General features: G+C 36.0%; 1 protein-coding gene across 6 annotated transcripts in view; it reads left to right on the top strand.

Annotated features, from left to right (window-relative positions):
- Znf800 (zinc finger protein 800) overlaps window positions 1-19,126 on the top strand; it is a 50,003-nt gene that overhangs the window by 9,830 nt on the left and 21,047 nt on the right. For 4 of the 6 annotated variants that reach the window (XM_041675462.1, XM_041675460.1, XM_041675461.1 and 1 more), the window contains exons 4-5: window positions 6,823-6,966; window positions 9,712-11,404. In XM_041675462.1, coding sequence (XP_041531396.1) covers window positions 6,823-6,966; window positions 9,712-11,404 — 1,837 coding nt within the window. Of the gene's footprint in view, window positions 1-6,822; window positions 6,967-9,711; window positions 12,183-12,664; window positions 14,378-19,126 lie in introns of those variants that run through there. The other 2 variants (XM_041675465.1, XM_041675464.1) reach the window with 2 other exon arrangements.

The raw sequence follows: 19,126 nt of genomic DNA, 5'->3' as shown, positions 1-19,126 counted from the left end.
TTCCACTGTATCTGGGTCACACACTTTGCATTGAGCAAACTATCCTGGTAGCGCTGTGTATCTGATTGGTGCTTGACAGTACAACTGTGAAGTCCGTGGGTCTGCTTAGTAAATGACGGAGGCAGTCAGATGGATTGCAGTTCTGTAGGATCTGCCTTCAACTTCAAGTCAGATACTTGTCTTCAACTGCTGTGCCATCTTTGAGTTTCTTACTTTCTTCCTCCTACACTGGACTGTCTGCAAGCCGATACTAATTCCTACCCAAGCTGGAAACCCATAAAGGCCTCTGTGTCTGGAGGAGAAGTTGACTCATTTCACCAGCTCAAGTGTGCTACATTGACTGCAGGACAGTTTTAACCCATTCTTACTGTCTTAGAGTTAAGTGTTTGTGTTGGCTTTGCACTATTTTCCTGGCTTTAAGTTAAAAATTCTTTCTTACCTCTGTTATTTATTTCTAATTGCTTGATTTGTAAAACAATTTAAGTAGATTTTTTTTGGGCGGGGGAGAAATGACATTGTGGATATAACAGTTTATAGAGCAAAAAGTAAGCTTCTCCTAACTCTTTGCACAAGTGACAACTGCTGCATAGTGTGTCCTCTTCCTTTTATCCATGCATAAATATATTCTTTGTTTCCTCCCAGTAGAAATGGTAGTGGACATACATTCTTGTGTAGTTTTGCTTTGTGGGTAGATTTGTTTGTTGAAATTACTGTAGAGTTAGATGTGGCTATAGATTTTCTGCACTGAGCCCTGATGGATGACTTGAAACCTGATGTTTGCTCCCAGTACCGGCTTCTGGTATTACCTCCGCCATGCCCTGTGCTTCCCTGGAGTCTTCCTTCATGCCCAAGTAGATTCCTGCAGGATCACACCTGGGATGTGATGTCCTCAGGCTTTCCTCCCTTTCCTTAACACTTTTAGTTGATCTTCCTCCTTTCTCACTTTCTTCAAAACACAATTTAGAAGAAAAACCACACAATAACTTTAGAGGTTTACTAAATATCTGTTAGGTATTTATTACATTGATTTATTTGAGAATATGAGTCTCTTAGTCATTTTACAGAGGCAAAGAAACTTTAGAATGCCCTAAAGCTAAAACAGGAAAATGAGGGAAGGCGTCCATCATTTAAAACTAATCTTTAATATGAAATTGACATATTAAAATTCAAATGTTAAATTATAATATATATAATTTTAGAGAAAAGGTTCTATACATATGTAATATGCTATACAACTATACACAAGGAACTTCATCCTCTCCTTCCCAGGAAAGAATAAATTGTTAATTTGAAGTATGCTGGTGAAAAATAATAACTATTTTGTGTAATGACTCTTGTGGTTGTCTTCCTAGATTTTACCATCTTGAAGTTACTTTTTTTCTGATTGAAGTAACTTTCATTGTAGTTAGTGTAAACCATGACTGAATTATGATTCTTACTTTTAATTCTAGATAAGCTTGGCATGGAAGTAAGGTCTGTGAGAGATATAACAGAGACTGCTCTGTTCTTTGAGGGGAATCTTTCTTTAATTATTTTGTGTCTCTGTGTGTATACATACATGGATATACATGTATATGAATGCAGTGTGCAGTGTCTGAGGCAGTCAGAAGAGGGCATTAGATCCCCTGGAGCTGGAATTAGAGGCTGTTGTGAGCCACCTGACATGGATTCTAGGCACTGGAAGTAGTCATTTGAAGAGCTGCAAGTGCTCTCAAGCCTGAAACTATCTCTGCAGCCTCTGAGGGAATTTTTCTGATTGTTAGCAATTATAGGAAATTTAAACGGGACTAGATATCTTTTGGGTTTATTATTTTTAGCATGCCTCTTCCAAGTACGTCCTCTAGGATTATGTTTCTAGAAAGCAGAAAGTTCTTCTAGTCTGAAGCTGTCAATATCTTGGAACCACATCCTTCTCTTATATGTTTCTATGAATTGAATAATATTGTATGATATTTAATAAAAGCTCCATTAAGTGTTTATTAGGGTAAAGTGAAAGATTCATCAAGTAGGCATAGTCTTAAAGCAATTTTATCCTTCTTATAAATTTATTATTGTATGTGCCATTATTCCATTAACAAAAATCTTACCCTATGGTGTTTTGTTTTGTTTGTTGTTGTTGTTTTTTTTTTTAAGATCCTGGTTGATGATCTATTAAGCAATTAGCAGTGACTTCTCAGGTGATTTAAGAACCTAAGTAAAAAGAGAGCAATTTTTTGTTAAAGGAATGGTTTGGAGAAAATCAGCATGATTGTTTCTCAGAATTCAGAGTGAGACAAATTTTATGTTCTGTCTAGATGACCACGCCTTTGTCTCAGGTGAGGAGGAGCTGTAGTATGACAGAGGCTGTGTTTATTGTGACAAAGCAATCAGAAAAATGGTAGCTCATTTTGAATAAATTCTTTCTGTTCTTGGAAAAGTATAACACATATAACACCCTAAATGATGGCGAAAACTAGAGGAAATCTTTTAATATCTGTTTATGCAACAAGACACATCTTACTTTTCATGTTTGTAAAATGTCTTGTATGTGGAATTAGAAACCATTTTTGATTATCAAGTCAAGTACACATAGATTAAAAACAATGATATTCATAAATATATAGAAAGTTGTTAATGAAAGTCATTAGGCATTGTCCTGAGAATAGGAGTACCGTGGTGAGCATCACAGATAACTTTTCTCTTAGGTATCTTAGCATAATAGATACATAGAACAGTAACTGAGTGTGAAATAGCGGGGGAAGCTGGGGCACTGACTGCACATGGTAGCGTCTTAATAGGAATGTCAGAGAAGGCATCCTGGCAGAAGAGACCTCTTCCCTGGATCAAAGTGAGTCAGCTAGGGAAGGATATGTTATAGTAAGAATAACATGGGCGATGGCATACAAAGGACAGAGGAGCAAGAGAACATTTGTTGTATTTCTGACCCAAAAGAAATTGGTGTGCCTGAGTCAACAGTAACTGGTGTGTGTGTGTGTGTGTGTGTGTTTGTGTTTGCATTTGCATTTTGAGGAAAGTGTTTTTATATAAATGATAGGTTAGAGGAGATACCTTTTTTGATGCCTTTTGGGTATAAGTAATATACTTGCTATTGAATATAACTGTGTAACTAGAGTTAATTAAGAAATGATATCTTTCTTTTTCTTTGATTGATATGATGGAAAGATCCCAGTGAACAAACTGGTTACCTAGTTTAAGTTTTTACTTTTACACTTCACTGTTTTTATTAATTATAACCATGTTTATATAAGATTGGTAATACTTTAAATTGTTGCTATTTGCTTATTTAAATTTAAAGTTGAATTTTAAAAAATTCTTAATTTTTTATTTTTTAAATCACGTCTGTATGTATATATGTGTGTGTATGTGTGAGGGAGTATACAAATGAGTGTAGGTACCTGCATAGGTCAGAGATGTTGGAACCTTCTGGAACTGGAGTTGTAAGCAGCTATGAGCTGAGATGAGGGTGCTAAGAACCAAACTTGGGTCCTCTGCAAGAGCACAACATGCTCTTAGCCACTGAACCATCTTTCTAACCCCTTTAGTTGAATTTTAGTTAAATAGATTTCTTGTTTTTCTTCAGCTGTTTTCCCTCAGTGTTCTGACTACTTTTTAGGAAGATTTATTTATTTGTATTTTTTGTGTACAGGTGTTTTGTGTGCACGAATGTTTGTGTACCATGTGCATGCCTGGCACCCATAGAAGCCAAAGAGGTTGTTGGATCCCTTGGAACCAAATATGTGGGTGGTTGTGAGCTTCTACATGGGTGGTGGGAATCGAACCCAGGTCTGCAAGTGCAGTAGGTTCTTTTAACTGCTGAGCCATCTCTCGAGCCTCAAAGGTACAGCTTACACTGGCCTTGGTCATAATCCTCTTGCTTCTGCCTCCACAGTATATCCCTCTGCTGGTGTATTCACCACAGTGGGCTCTGGTGACTCTTTTTTGATTTATTTATTTTTATTGATTGATTGATTTAGACAGGGATTCTCTGTGTAACAGTCCTAGCTGTAGACCAGACTATCTTTGAACTGACAGAGATCTCCTGTCCCTGTCTCCCAAGTGCTGGGATTAAAGGCATGGCCCCCACTGCTCAGCTCTGTTGGCCATTTTTAAAGGCAAGATTCAATTTCCGTTTTGGGTATAGTGCATCTTTTAATTTAGAATCAGTGTGTAAAATTTTCACTTTTTTCTTCCCACTACGCTTATATTCAGCTACATTTTGTGAAACTAAATATGTACCTGTTATAGAGGCTTAACCCACGTATTTCAATACCTGTTTCACCTCACTTAGTTTGTTAATCACTCTGGGGCTAGCTAGGAATCAAAGAGAGCTGTCTGTCATGAAATTCTTTTGTAATGTGAAATGACTAGTTTTGGTTTGCTTCAGTATGATACAAGGTGGTTAAACAAAAAAATGCAGATATTATATAGTTCTTTAAGATAATATAACTAGATAAGATAAGATTTGTTATCTCTAAACACTTAGTAATGTTCTAATAAACTGTCAAGCAATATTTTGCAATAGAATTTTGAGGGATGGCCTACTTTTAAAATGATGATAAAATATACTCTCAAAAGTTAATAGTAAATTAAAAATATATTATTAAAGATTGGGTTAGAAACAATGACCTTTTATAGCCGCTACAGTTTTTTTTTTTTATTTATTCTTCCTTCATACAATACATCTAGACCGTAGCCTCCCCTTCCTCCTCTCCTCCTATTTCTCCCCCCTCACTTCCCTCTCATCCAGATCCACTGCCTGGGTCCTCTGTTTCCCTTCAGAAAAGAGCAGGCTTCCCAGTGATATCAACTTAACATGGTATAGCAAAATGCAGTCAGACTAGGCACAAACCCCTACATCAAGATTGGGTGAGGCAACCCAGGAGGATGGAAAGGGTCCCAGGCAAAAGAGTCCGAGACATCCCACTCCAATTGTTAGAAATTAAACAACCACAGCGTGTATGCAGAAGACCTATTGTAAACCCATACAGGATCTGTGATTGTCATTTCAGTCTCTGTGAGTCCGTGAACCCTGCTTAGTTGATTCTGTAGGCCATGTTCTCCTGGTGTCTCCACACCTCTGGTTCCTACAATGCTTCCTCCTCTTTCGAGGGGTTCTCTCAGCTCCATCTAATGTTTGGGTGTGGTAGACCCTACAGTTTTAATTTCACTCTGTTTGTATCTGTAGTACCAGAGCTTTATAGACAGTAAAAAATGCATGTTAAATGACAGAATATTCAGTACTTATGTTTTCTTAACGGTATTATTTAGGATACCTTGTCAATGAAAGTAACATAATTAAGGTATTTATATTAATTAGTAAGTTACTATAGCAAAGACCTGTAGGAGGTAACAACAAAAAGTCTTGTTTGTGCTTTGTTCCTTGTGGATGCTTTAAAGATTTGATGATTTTTGCCAATTATTCTGCCTTTTTATCTCCCACCAAAATGCTTAGTAGTCCTAGATCAGTAGCATTTCTTTATGACTAGAATTGAACACCTTGTGATTATAAATATGGTAAGCTTGGTTTTGGCTACTTTAAGGATTTTTAATCAATGGATAAGACAGATACTGGATTATAGTAATTATATTGATAAGTAATTGGAATTGGGGTAAGAGTTCTTGTAAATGGAGGTGTAATTTTTCTGTCCTGACCACTTGGTCCCAAACAAACACACCAAAGTTTATAATAATTACAAAACGCTCAGCCAATATAATAGCTCAGACTTATTATTAACTAGCTCTTACTTTTCAATTAATCCATTTCTGTGTATTGCCATGTGACCTATGGCTTTACCCGTCCTCTGCTATCTTGCTTCTTGGGCAGCTAACTCAAGTTTCTGTCAACTCTGCCCTTCTTCATCCCAGTCCTCAGTTTGATTGTCCCACCTAACTTTATCCTGCCTTGCTATAGGCCAAACAGCTTTTTTGCTAACCAATTAACATAATACATATTCACAGCACTTACAGAAGGATCATCCTTCAGCAAGTTCTCATGAATAAAGGCTTGAGATATTTAAATTGATGGTGCTATCAAAAGCCTGAGCAAAATTTTGCTTTATCACAAAATAGCATAACTCCAAGTTGGCCCAGAGCCTGAAGTAATATAAACTGAATTTTAAAAGGCTGTTCATAAATAATCCTGGGATAAGAATTTAGACCTTGGGGGGCTGGAGAGATGGCTCAGTGGTTAAGAGCACTGACTGCTCCTCCAGAGGACCCGGGTTCAATTCCCAGCACCCACATGGCAGCTCACAGCTGTCTGTAGCTCCAGTTCAAGAGAATCTGACATCGTTGTACCATTGTGCATGAAATGAAGTTAAATAAAGTTGTTTTTTTTTAAAAAAAGAATTTAGACCTTTAATGGATTGGGAAATATGTTCAAAACGAAAATCCAAACCTCTTATTTTTCACTTCCATATTTAGAAAAGAGCTGGCAGAACCAGCAGAAAGTTTGCAGGAGTGATGGGAAGCATTCCCCCTCCTATCCTAGACCTACCAACTCAGGCTCTCTAGGGAAGAGTCATGTATACCTTTATTCTCAACTCACTTGAATGCTTTCTCGGATGTCAAAACCACTGCCTTAGAGTTTGTCTGTGAATTGATTGGCTACTGATAGAAAAAGGACATCATTTTTGTCTGTCTTAACTTGCCAAATCATAAAATATTTGCTTAGTTTACTTAGTTAATAAACACTCTGTGGTAGAAATTGACATTGTCTCTGTATTTTGTTTTCAGAGTAACTGTTTTTGGATTATCAACAGTTGGCATTTGATTGAAAAGTGCAGGTCAGAGTTAACTTTTATATATTTCTTTTCCTTCCAGGAACCAAACAGCTTAAACATATTTTGTTAAAAGATGTGGATACTATTTTTGAATGTAAATTATGCCGTAGTCTCTTTAGAGGATTACCAAATTTAATTACCCATAAGAAATTTTACTGCCCACCAAGTCTCCAAATGGATGACAGTAAGTTCTAGTCAATTATTGTTATACATTTTAGAGTTAAGTGTTTTTTTTTACTGCTTCTATGTTATTTTAAAGTGGTATTGATATCAGTTATAGATAATTTAGTGATGGAGAATAAAATGAAACACTTGACATTGTTATATTCAGTTTCCTGGATAGTACTTTGATATCAGTGCTTTCCACTTGGATTTTCCTAATTTATGAGTTTTAATCTGTGAATGTATTTATTTGTATTGAAGTAATGAGGATTGGTTTTGAATATTTACGCAGTTCATATAGTTTAGTTAGTATTTGAAAGTTACAATATTAATGCTGTCTTTAAGGAAGCAATTTCATAGTATATTTCTTTCAATTTGACCACTTATTGCTAAATATGATTGATCACTTACTTAGATTCTCTTTAAGTAAATGAGAATGCATCCAATAATTAGCAAAGAATAAGTAAATTACTTGATATTTTGGGAATGGCAGAGAACAATTAAAATATTTATCAATTTTTCTAGTGTTTTCTGGATCTTAATTTGAAGATCAGATTTGTTCTTAGCAGAATGTGTTTAGATGTCACATAGTGTTAGAGTGTAGACTAACAGCATCAGTACTGCTTGTGATTAAGGCAAGTAGCATGCTAATAGTCTTTGTGACACTAAATGTCTGAATTTATGTACTTTTTTGTATGAGTAAATAATAAACATATATAGTATTATTATTTTCTTGCTTTAAAGAATTAATATAAGTTCTTTAAAACATAATAATACAAGGTAACTTCATTATTTCTTGTTCAGGGATTTAAACTTGGGGACTTAAAAAATGAGACACTTATTTTAGTACCCTGATACCATAGATATTTTGTAGATCTTTTTGCATTTTCAAACTCAATTTTTAAAAAAGTTTTTGGTAGGGAGATAGAATGCAAAAACTGAAGAGCAAAATATTTCTTTAATTATTATCAAATTATGTTAAGTATATTATAGGGGATAGATAAAATAAATATTTCATATTTGTCTAGAATTTTTTACATGAAGAATATAGTTATACTTATGGACATTCATAAGATAATTCTTAATGATGTTTTATTCATTCTGGGTTATGGGAACTTGGATTGGTTTTGCCAGTCTAAAACTTTGAGACTAAAAATAATAACACTTTCATGTTTAAATGTTTTTCTTTCTTCTTTTTTCTTTTTTGGTGTTTCAAGACAGGATTACTTTGTGTAGTCCTGACTTTCTTGGAATTTGCTCTGTAGACCAGGCTGGCCTCAAGCACAGATATCCACCAGCCTCTGCCTCTCAAGTGCTGGGATTAATGGTATAGGCCACCACCGCCTGGTCATGTTTTATTGTTTCAGACAATTTATGTGCTTGTATTTGAGCTTATTGGACTTTTTATTATTGAGCTATAAATTAAAAAGTAGTTTAGAGGCATCAGTTAAAAATCTAACATTTTAATTAAAGTAGTATTTTATTCTTCGTGTTCTTCATTGTATTTAGATTGTAGAGGTTTTTATGTAGTGCAAGTGATAGATGGATCTGCCAGATTATTGTGCATTCTTCTTGGCAGTTCTGCATGTACTTTTATGAAGGTACATAATAATAGTAAAGCTTTACTATTTACAAAAGGAAAAAAGGCTGGGAAAATGGCTCTTGTCACACTTGAGGATCAGAGTTCATGTCTCCAGAACCCACATGCATACAGGGTGGGCATGGTAGCCTGTCTATAACTCCAGCCTCAGAAAGTGGAAACGGGAATCCCTAAAGCAAGCAGACTAGCAAGACACATTAGGGAGTTCTAGGTTTGCTTCAGAGAAGCTGCCTGAATGGAAAAGGTGAGAGTGATGGAGGCTGACTCCCAGCATTAGCCTCGGGCCTCCATAGCATACGTATACACATACATCCCCACACAAGCACCCACATATGTAAACATACTCCACCCATGAAAAATGAGGGAGAAGGGAAAGAGGATTAGAACTATAATGGATTGTGTTGTGATTTCTAAATAGTTATTAGATTCAGTATTTGTAACTAGATTTTAGAATTATATGTGGAAATATAACTGATGCCAGCCTGCTTTGTTGCAGCAGACCTTTTGGTTGCCTGTAGAGGGGGTAGTTATTGTACAAATAAGTAAAACTAGATTTATTTGTAAACTAATAGTTTTTAACCAGTTTTTTCAGTAAAGTTTTGTCATGTTGAGAAAATTGCTTAAGACTGCTTTTTTTTCTCTTTAGCCTTACACCATTTATGTTGACTTGCAGACATTTTTTTATTTCTATGAGATGTTCCAAGTGTCTCAGTAGAATTAAGTTACATTGTTTATTAGACTTATATTAGCTAAAATACTATTATATCACATTAAAAATCATTTATATATATCATATCCTTCCTGATATTATATCCATCCTGGGTTGTAAGAACTTGAGTTGTCTTTGGTACTCTAAAATTTTCAGACTAAAAATAAATAATAGTATTTTTATCGTTTAGGACTTACCATCATATGCTTATGTATTTTATAATAAGGGAACTTAGAAGGAGCTCTTCAGATTTACTTTCCTCATCTGATGGTAAATTAAAGCAAAGTTTTAATTTAGTTAATAACTAGATTTTATATTCATAAAATGCTGAAAAAAAGTGCTGTAAAAAGATACATGCACTACTAAAACATAAACTTCGTTATATATTTTAAAATATTCAAGGGTTAGAACAAGTTAATTATTTCAGCTTAAAAACAGTTGTTTTTTTCCTTTTACAGACCTTCCTGATGTAAATGATAAGCAAAGCCAAGCCATAAATGATCTCCTAGAAGCCATATATCCAAGAGTGGACAAGAGAGAGTATATTATTAAGCTAGAACCCATAGAAACCAATCAGAATGCAGTGTTTCAATATATTTCAAGAACTGATAATCCTGCTGAAGTCACAGAATCAAGCAGTACACCTGAGCAGACTGAAGTCCAGATACAGGAGACAAGCACAGAACAGCCGAAAGCTGTCCCGGACACAGATGCTGACGTGCTGGAAGTCATGGAGCCTCCTCCTGAAGAGACTGTTGTAGATGAAGCTGTGCCTCCCTCTGAGGAGCAGCCCCAGGAATCACAGGCTGACTTGGAAATGTCTGATAGTTCTGACCTTGGTCACCAGTTGATATGTTGTCTTTGTAGGAAAGAATTCAATTCTAGACGAGGTGTCCGTCGTCACATTCGAAAAGTACACAAGAAAAAGATGGAAGAACTAAAAAAGTACATTGAGACGCGGAAGACTCCAAACCAGTCTTTGAAAGGACGCAGTAAGAGTGTTCTGGTCTCCTTAAGTAGGAGTTGTCCAGTTTGTTGTAAATCCTTTGCTACAAAAGCGAACGTAAGGAGGCATTTTGATGAAGTTCATAGAGGACTGAGGAGGGACTCAATTACTCCTGATATAGCAACAAAGCCTGGGCAACCTTTGTTCTTGGATTCCGCTTCTCCTAAAAAATCTTTTAAAACTCGAAAACAAAAGTCTTCAAAGGCTGAGTACAATTTAACTACATGCAAATGCCTCCTTTGCAAGAGGAAATACAGTTCACAGATAATGCTGAAGAGACATATGCAAATTGTCCACAAGATAACTCTTTCTGGAGCAAATTCTAAAAGAGACAAAGGGTCGAATAATACTGCCAGCAGTTCAGAAATAAAAGTTAAAGTTGAACCAGCAGACACTGCAGGATCTTCACCTTCTTCTATTAGCCATTCTCCACAGAATGGATTAAAGGGAACAAATCATTCAAATGAGAAGAAGAACACACCAACAACACAGAAAAATAAAGTTAAACAGGACTCTGAAAGCCCTAAACCAGCTAGTCCTTCGGCTGCAGGTGGTCAGCCAAAAGCCAGGAAGCCAAAACTTTCAGCTGGCTTTGACTTTAAGCAACTTTACTGTAAACTCTGTAAACGCCAGTTTACTTCCAAGCAGAACTTGACTAAACACATTGAGCTGCACACAGATGGGAATAACATTTATGTTAAATTCTACAAGTGTCCTCTCTGCACTTACGAAACTCGTCGGAAACGTGATGTGATAAGACATATAACTGTGGTTCATAAAAAGTCATCTCGCTACCTTGGGAAGATAACAGCCAGCTTAGAGATCAGAGCTATAAAAAAGCCTATTGATTTTGTTCTAAACAAAGTGGCAAAAAGAGGCCCTTCAAGGGATGAAGCGAGACATAATGATTCCAAACATGATGGCACTTCCAATTCTCCTAGTAAAAAGTATGAAGTAGCTGACGTCGGTATTGAAGTGAAAGTCACAAAAAACTTTTCTCTTCACAGATGCAATAAATGTGGAAAGGCATTTGCCAAAAAGACTTATCTTGAACATCATAAGAAAACTCATAAGGCAAATGCTACCAATTCACCTGAAGGAAACAAAACCAAAGGCCGAAGTACAAGATCTAAGGCTCTTGTCTGGTGAGGAACAGTTACAGAGTTTTGTTCCCCCCTCCCCCTCATCGAACTAAAAAAAAAATCATTTGGCCATAATTTATAGCTGGTTCCATTTTAACATATTTTCTTTCATAAATCATAGAGCAGTAGGAACTGCAAGAGGGATGGATGGTTATTGCTTTTCTCTCCCAGTGACCTTTATTCCAGTAGCATGGGAACAAAAGCTAATTTCAGGACATGCCTCCCACAGGACAATGCACTGTAGCTGCAGGTAGATGACATGGGCCAGTGCTTTTGTTTTAATGTTGTAAAATACATACATTTATTTTGGTCTATGTTTACATAGAAATCTGGTGTTTAACTAACTTGCACAGGTTTAATTTGACTCAGTCTATTAATTTTATTCAATCTACTAATCCTAATGCATTGCAGGAAAGTTAAATAGATCAGAATGAGTTTATGAAGGAGATAATTATAGAAAAAACATTTTAAGGCACTGTAATTATTGTAAAAATTTGTAGGTTAAATAAAGTGTAGCACTTAGAGAAGAAACCCCCAGTTGGAATATAGAAGGATTAATACTGGCTATTTACTTTTAGCCCACCGCTTCCCGGGGACGGGGAAAGTTAGTAAACACAGTGAATTGTTTCTTCTCCTTGGGAGTATATGTTAGGGAGTTTGGAAGGTTTGATCTATAGGGGATAGATTTTTTTCCTTAGATACGTATACTCTTGTTTCCCTTTCTGTTTAATAAACTTGTAAGTGACCATTTCAACGTAGTTAGTATTATTCAGAAGTGATGTGTGTGGTGTGTGTGTGTGTGTATGAGAGAGAGAGAGAGAAAGAGAGAGAGAGAGAGAGAGAGAGAGAAAGAGAGGTTGTGACCAAAAGGAAAGCAAAATCCCTATTTGGAAGAAAGAACAATTCTACTTTTTAAAGAAAGTATTGGAACAATTAAATATTTTAAGATGCAGTGTAAGATAAGAAGTAGACTCCCAGTACTTGTTTTCGTAAGTCAGTATTTTTAAAGTTTGCTAGCAGCCTTTGCCCTCGCAATTAGACGTCTATGCACTTAGTATTAAATAAGCTTGAGATACGGGCTCTAATGCAAAGGCCTTAGTTGAGTGCTGATTAGCATGCTATGTGGTTTGATTGTCACATTGTCTTTGTGTGGAAACTTGAGGTAAAACCATCCTTTAGAAGTCATTTTACTGTTGTGCAATTTTAAGACCAAGGTTTTATTGGTAAACTCAAAAGTGTTCATTTATTCCTATTTCTCCTCAGATAACTTCAAGTGATGTACGAAAAGGTTTGGAGTTCATTTTTGTGGAAAGACTTTAAGTTGTTAGAACCACTAAACGTCTTCACATGGTACTATGACGAAAAAAGAACATTTTCATAAATTTTCAACTGTAACTGCTGATTTCTGACTAAAACAATAACCATCTAACCAGTTTCTAAAGGCAATGCCCATTCCAGCACTTTTGAGTAGCTGTGATATTATATTTTGTCTTCATAGACCTTGTACATATGGTCTACAATTTCTACAAAAATGTTGGGAATTTTGCTTTCCAAATTTGTTGATTAAAGTGATCAACAACCTGAAGAAAATAATAGTTTTTAATTGAAACTTTGTATTTCTAGTGGTTTATTTCACTTTACATGCAAATTTTATCTAGATTATATAGGTAAATATGATTTTTGTAGAAAGTATGTTGGGATCAAAAGACAAATTAGTATCAATATATTATGAATATTTAGTAGCCTACTGAATATTTATAATTATTTTGCATCATTTATATTTGAGTTTTTCTTTAGCACTTAAATGTTTGAAAGTTTTATTCTAAAATATATACTACAAAGAAAGTTCCAGTTCATTTTATGCATAGATCATTATTACATTTATCATTTGTAAAAACATCAGAAGTTTTTATGAAAATGAAACATTCCCCTATTTTTCCTTAAATTTTATATAAAGCACTTTAATGGTAGATGCTATCTTATTTCTCAGTTCCTATTTTTTTAAAGAACACATTTACTAATGTTTATATGAAGGTAATAAATAGCTTACTGATATTTTATAGATGCAGACAATCCATGTGCAACCACTTCTTATGTTTCTAGTTTAGTTCTTTAAATGTTGCTGTAAAAGGAAGATAGGGGTGTCCTTCCTAATTTTTTTCTCCCAAGGAAAAATTTTAAATGACCACTTTAGGTAATATTTGATTCCTACTGTAAAATTGAAAATAATGAATTCTTGTCCATCTTTTGTAATCAAGATTTTAGGAAAAAAGAAACACATCTATCTTTAGGAAATTTTGGGCAGGTTTTTGTGTATCAATATTTTGTAATTTTAGGGAATATTTTATTTTTTAGTAATTTGTGTCAAATTATTTTAAAAGGTACTGCAGAAAATATACCGTGTTTTTATGTAGGTTCACAGCTGTACTTAGAATGGACCCTGTCCATCTGTATACTTTTTGTATAAATTTTTAAATGTCAAAGATCTAGAAGGTCATAATAAAATGCTTCTATAGTTAGCAGAACATTACCCTTCTCAGTGCTCTGCACTAAAATATACTGTGAAAGGAAACTAGAAAGACTGTAATTGTTGCTGGAAATGTTCTATATTGAATGTACATGTTTTTGTTGGAAAATGTACTATATGTGATGAAAATAAACCAGACGAAAAGTTATTTCAGCTAAATGTGCTTCGACATGGGTACATTGGTTGAAACTTAAATGTTTGATTATCAAACCTACTCAGAGACGATGAGCAGCTACACTTGAATTATATCCTGATAGTTTTATTTTAAGACGTAATGATTTCTCTTTAATTTAAAAGCGGATAACTTTTTCACAGATGGAAAATTTGTACTTAGAGGTCTAACTTTAATGACTAATAGCATAATATATTTAGGGACCAAATGTGTAGTAGGTGGCATTTAATTTATAAACCATCTTCATTAGTTGCACATTATTAAACCTGTATTTTTGACATTTGCAAGGTGTTATTTTTTGTGCATTCCTACACACAATACATACTCTGTTGACCTTTTCTAGCCTGTTTTACTTGTAATTATTGTAGGAAGGAAAGAAAAATAGCTTGATGTTGGAGGAGGGAAGACACACTGGAAGTTCTTTACTTATGACCCCCTGTTCAAAGTATGTTTCCCCCTTAATAGTTCTTGTGCCACAGAAGAAGACCTTAGAAGAAGAAAACACATGTGCCTTCCACAGAATTCCTCAGGCCATTATGGAAAAACCTTGCCTAAAGTGGGAGGACCTCGGTGGGGGCGTTTTGTAATTGTAGACAACAGGCTAAACTGGGGCCAGTTTAGATCAAATAAGGTATTTGGAAGTATTTGTTTTTCCTGTTCCTTTTTGACCTGTGCATCTACCTTTTGGATTTATCGTGTCCAAAGCCTTTCTGCATAGTCTGGACGAACAAATGTTGATATGACTTTGTTAGTGCACTTTGAAGTGAGTTAGTAGTCATCCAAAACTGGTCATTTATATTTAGACCTGTCTCTGGTTATAAAATTATATTTACTTTAGCTGCTATTTGATCAAGAGTTTTTTCTAAACCAGATGGCGCATGTCTATAACCCAGCAGTTAGGAAACAGAGGCAGGGGAAATTTAAATGACCGCTTTAGATAACATTTGATTCTTACTGTAAAATTGAAAATGATGAATTCTTGTCCATTTTTTGTGATCAAGATTTTAGGAAAAAACCAGATCTCTTTTTATGATAATTTAAAGGAATTTTTCTCAAGAGTTTATCTTCCTTCCTAAAGACACCTTCTCTCCTTGAGGGTGGGCAAGAACAGAAACAGTCACACAGTTATACTTCACCTTGTTTGGATTGGACAGTGCAGTGAGAACTGGATGAGGTCTGGCTGACAATAGGCAGGCGTTCATCGGAATGGACAGACTGACAGGTGGATTTGTTGTTCTTCAAGAAGAACCCCCTGGAAAACATAAATTATTAATTTTTAATATAGTTTTGTTTGTATGAACTGAGCTTTTGGTTTGCACAGGCTACTTTTTACTGCTGAAAGTACTTCCACATTTTTTAAAAAATTATTTATTATATTGCTTTGTAGGCAGGATGCAGCCGTGGAGGGCTGTGCAGTTTGCTGTGACTATGTTGTGAGAACACGGAGCTATCCTCTAGGTCTATGGCAGATATGTATGGAAACGGACAGTATCATTCCCTGTTGTGACACTGCAAATGATCTTCAGATAGCATCACTACTGACAACGACATTGAAATGTCCCTAGGAGTTAGAAATTAGGTCCCTAGGTTTCTTACTGTGGCCCGCAGGAGTACTTCAGATCCTTTTCTTTTGGAGTTGTGGAAGTTATTTCTCTAATGGAATCCATAGTTTATCAGGTTTATGATTTAGCCTTGGTTCTGAGAGTTGATCCTAAGCTAAGCTGTAGGATACATAGTATAATGTTGTCTCTGCTCTTAGACAAAAGCCCTCTTGTGCTCTGTGCTTTTCTCTGCACTCTGGTTTTGTGCGCTAAATATGTAGGATAGGCAATCTTAGAAGCAGGCAGTTGATTGGTTTCTGAAGCGCATGCTAAGATGCACAATGAAAACACGTCTTCTTAAACTGACTAATCAATATTTTCCCATCCTGATTCATCTTTCCTCTCTAATTTGCGTCTTTATCTCTTTCTCTGAACTTTTAGCTTTTACCTTGCTTTTCCCCTTGGGTTTGATTAAAGGAGATCATTAGTCCCAGATAGCTAAACCATTTTGGGGGAGGTAAGGATAAGAGCATGCAGTTCATTTTCTTCTGAAGCGTCAGTGTTTCACACTGAATTTGGGAGGAGGAGTGTCTTCAGCCTTCTCTACCTGTTTTTGATACCAGACCTTCAGAAGCAAAGGAGAACTTCAAATCATAGGTGCATCTGGTTAAGGAAAAAGCCCAGAGAGAGTATTTGGTATTTGTGTCTGTTCTGCAAATAGTTGGTTTGACTGTATATTTTTGATGTCACAGGCCTGATTTGTTCAAGTTCCTGCAATACCTAACACATTTTTGGTTTTTACCTTGTAACTGGTGCTGGCCTCACATTCACAACTCTCTACCTTAGCCTCCTAGTGCTGGGAGTTGAGGTGTGTGTTACCATGTCTGCATCTAGCTCTCTTCATTATCTCAATATTGGTGAGTTTTGCTTTAGAAAATACTACCTCTATGAAGAGTTTCTGAGAATGAAGATAAGTCTTACTGATAACTAATATTTATGTCATACTTGTGTACCACACACTTGGCTGACACTTTACATGTGTAATGTCTCTAAACTACTAATAGACCTATGACATAAGACCTGTTTCTTCATTATTCCCCATTATACAGAAAGAAAACTGAAGCTTGGAGAAGTTCAGTAACATATTTATGCCCCATAGCCACTAGGAAATAGTGTACACCATTAGTCAACACAACCTTAATATCTGTACATCTTACCAAATACAGAGCGATTCAATACATGGTTATCTTCTGGTAGCTTATGGCAATAAACCGGAGCTAGACTAGTTGGTAGCATTTTGGATCCACAAATTCTTTCCCTTGTGGCCTTTTTAGATCTACTCTGATGTCCTCTGCCTTTGTCATTTCACCTATAAAACAGCACTGGTGTGCTTTACTGGATGAGTTTTTCAGAGGAGATGGAAACTACATGCAAAATTCTGAGAACGGTGCCTGGCATGTTACTATAGGTGTTAGATGTTATTTCTAGAAAAGGCTTGAAAGGCAGAGTCAGCTTGGAACTTTATCATTACTACTAAATTAAGTTTAGATGGGAACTTATGCATTGGAAGAGAACTTTGTTACACACCACATCTGTTGCGTTTGTACTGAATAATCAGATATTAGGAGCTTATCTTTCTTACAGTTTTTTTCATGTCTCTTGAAAAGATGTTAGGGAGTATTAAAAAAGCATGTTCATTATAAACCAAGCTTTGTTTTTCTGGCCTTACCCTGTAGCCATCCATCTGTTTCAAACATCTCATTGCCATCCGTTCTGTCACACGTATTTCTGATCATGTGCAAAATACTGACTGGGAACAAATATTAGCTAAATTGTTGGATTTTAAAAAACAAAGCCTTATAGATGTTTTGTACTGTTTGAAAGAAGTCATTCACTTACTGAAGGAATAGTTTTCAGGGCACACTGTCTGAGTCAGCAATGCCTGGTTACGGCTATGAGGAGATAAGGAACAAGCCCACCCAGTGGCAGTCATTGATGGCAGCCCTGCAAACTTCAGTTAAGGCTCTGCCGTTAAAGTGACCTGCTCAAAGAACTTACTCACAAACCTGACCAGCTTGATCTTGTTTCTGACATTGGAGCTTTCCTTGTTACAATTTGCACCTCTGTGGACCTGGGTGATCTTTGATCTTAAACTTAAGAAATATGGCTGTTTTTGTTATTTTTGTAGTGGTGCTGGGAATTGAGCCCAGGGCCTTAATGTGACATAGGTGTTCTGCCACTGAACTTTCTTTTTAGCCCTTTCTGTTTTGAGATAGGGTCTCACTCTGTATCTTAGGCTGGCCTGAATCTTCTCCTCCTCAGCCTCCTGAGTGCTGAGATTACAGCCCTTCATGGACGATTCTGGTACTCAAATGCTGGTATCAAAACTTGTGTCTAGTATGTGAGGAATATTTATGGCAAATGAAATAATGTTTAAGTACAGAATGATATGGTTAAATTAGCCACCTCTCAAAATACAAAAGCCCTGTTTTGGATGCTTAGCACTAATAACCAGCCTTCTACCTTGAGTGTTCATATAATCTGTCAATGCTTTCAGAGTATCTAATAATGTTATGTTCAGATGAGATATTATGTAAGAATGAACTTTAAAGTGCATGTAGTTTTCATTATAATTGGGGTTTTGAATATGGAACTTGGTTACTTTCTATCTGGAAATATACTGAAAATAAATTAGCTCTGAGCAATAGAACTGTATCATTTAGCCAGACATTCTCAGCTCTGCAAATGTCTTTTAGAAATAATTGAGATTCTTGTTCAGTATTAAGGTGCCTTAGTCTTGAACTCAAAGTGTGTGCTAGTTGTGACTGGTAACTTCGATTATGAATGGGAATAAGAAAGGAAGGAGTATCTCTAAGGGAAAAAGAACTGAAGCAGTAGGCACGATGTGCACAGGTAACTGGATTGCAGGGTGAGGTGGGGATGGTTAGGGAAAGGAGCGTCCTCTAATTTTTTTACATAGAGGTAGTTAGGGAAATAGAAGTTTCTGTAGGAGAGTTATTTTCATAGTTTTTGTTTATTAAATATATTGAGTTCCATGGCATGCTGCCTACTGGGTATCTGTGGACATGAGAATACCTGAGCATGATCCATTGCGTGACAGGGTCCAGGGTATGAGGTAGGCCAGTAGGTCTCACTTTCCACAGGATATCTTCATATCTTCCAGTTATCGTTTCTGTGCTCGACTGCCTTGACTAACCTGTGCTTATTCAGTGGGATTCTAAGAAAGCCAGTTCACTTAGCACAGTCTTCACACATGCACTGTGCACACAGCAGGGAGCTTTTAAAGGAGATGGTTTCTTTCTTGTTAATATTGAAGTGTAGAATTTATAACGAAGAGGTTTTATCTTTTGTGTGTGTGCACGTGTGCGTGCTGGTGTGTCTGTTTGTGCACGTACATATGCAGGCCTGAGGTTGATAGCAGGTGTCTTCCATGACTGTTTTTAGACAGGGCCTCTCACTGAATC

This window comes from Microtus oregoni, unplaced genomic scaffold, assembly GCF_018167655.1.
Source record: "Microtus oregoni isolate MIOR12 unplaced genomic scaffold, Mior012 000026F_ref0000081, whole genome shotgun sequence".
Taxonomy (NCBI): Eukaryota; Metazoa; Chordata; class Mammalia; order Rodentia; family Cricetidae; genus Microtus; species Microtus oregoni.
The sequence above is the reverse complement of the archived record's forward strand: the minus strand, read 5'-3'. Positions and strand labels throughout refer to the sequence as shown.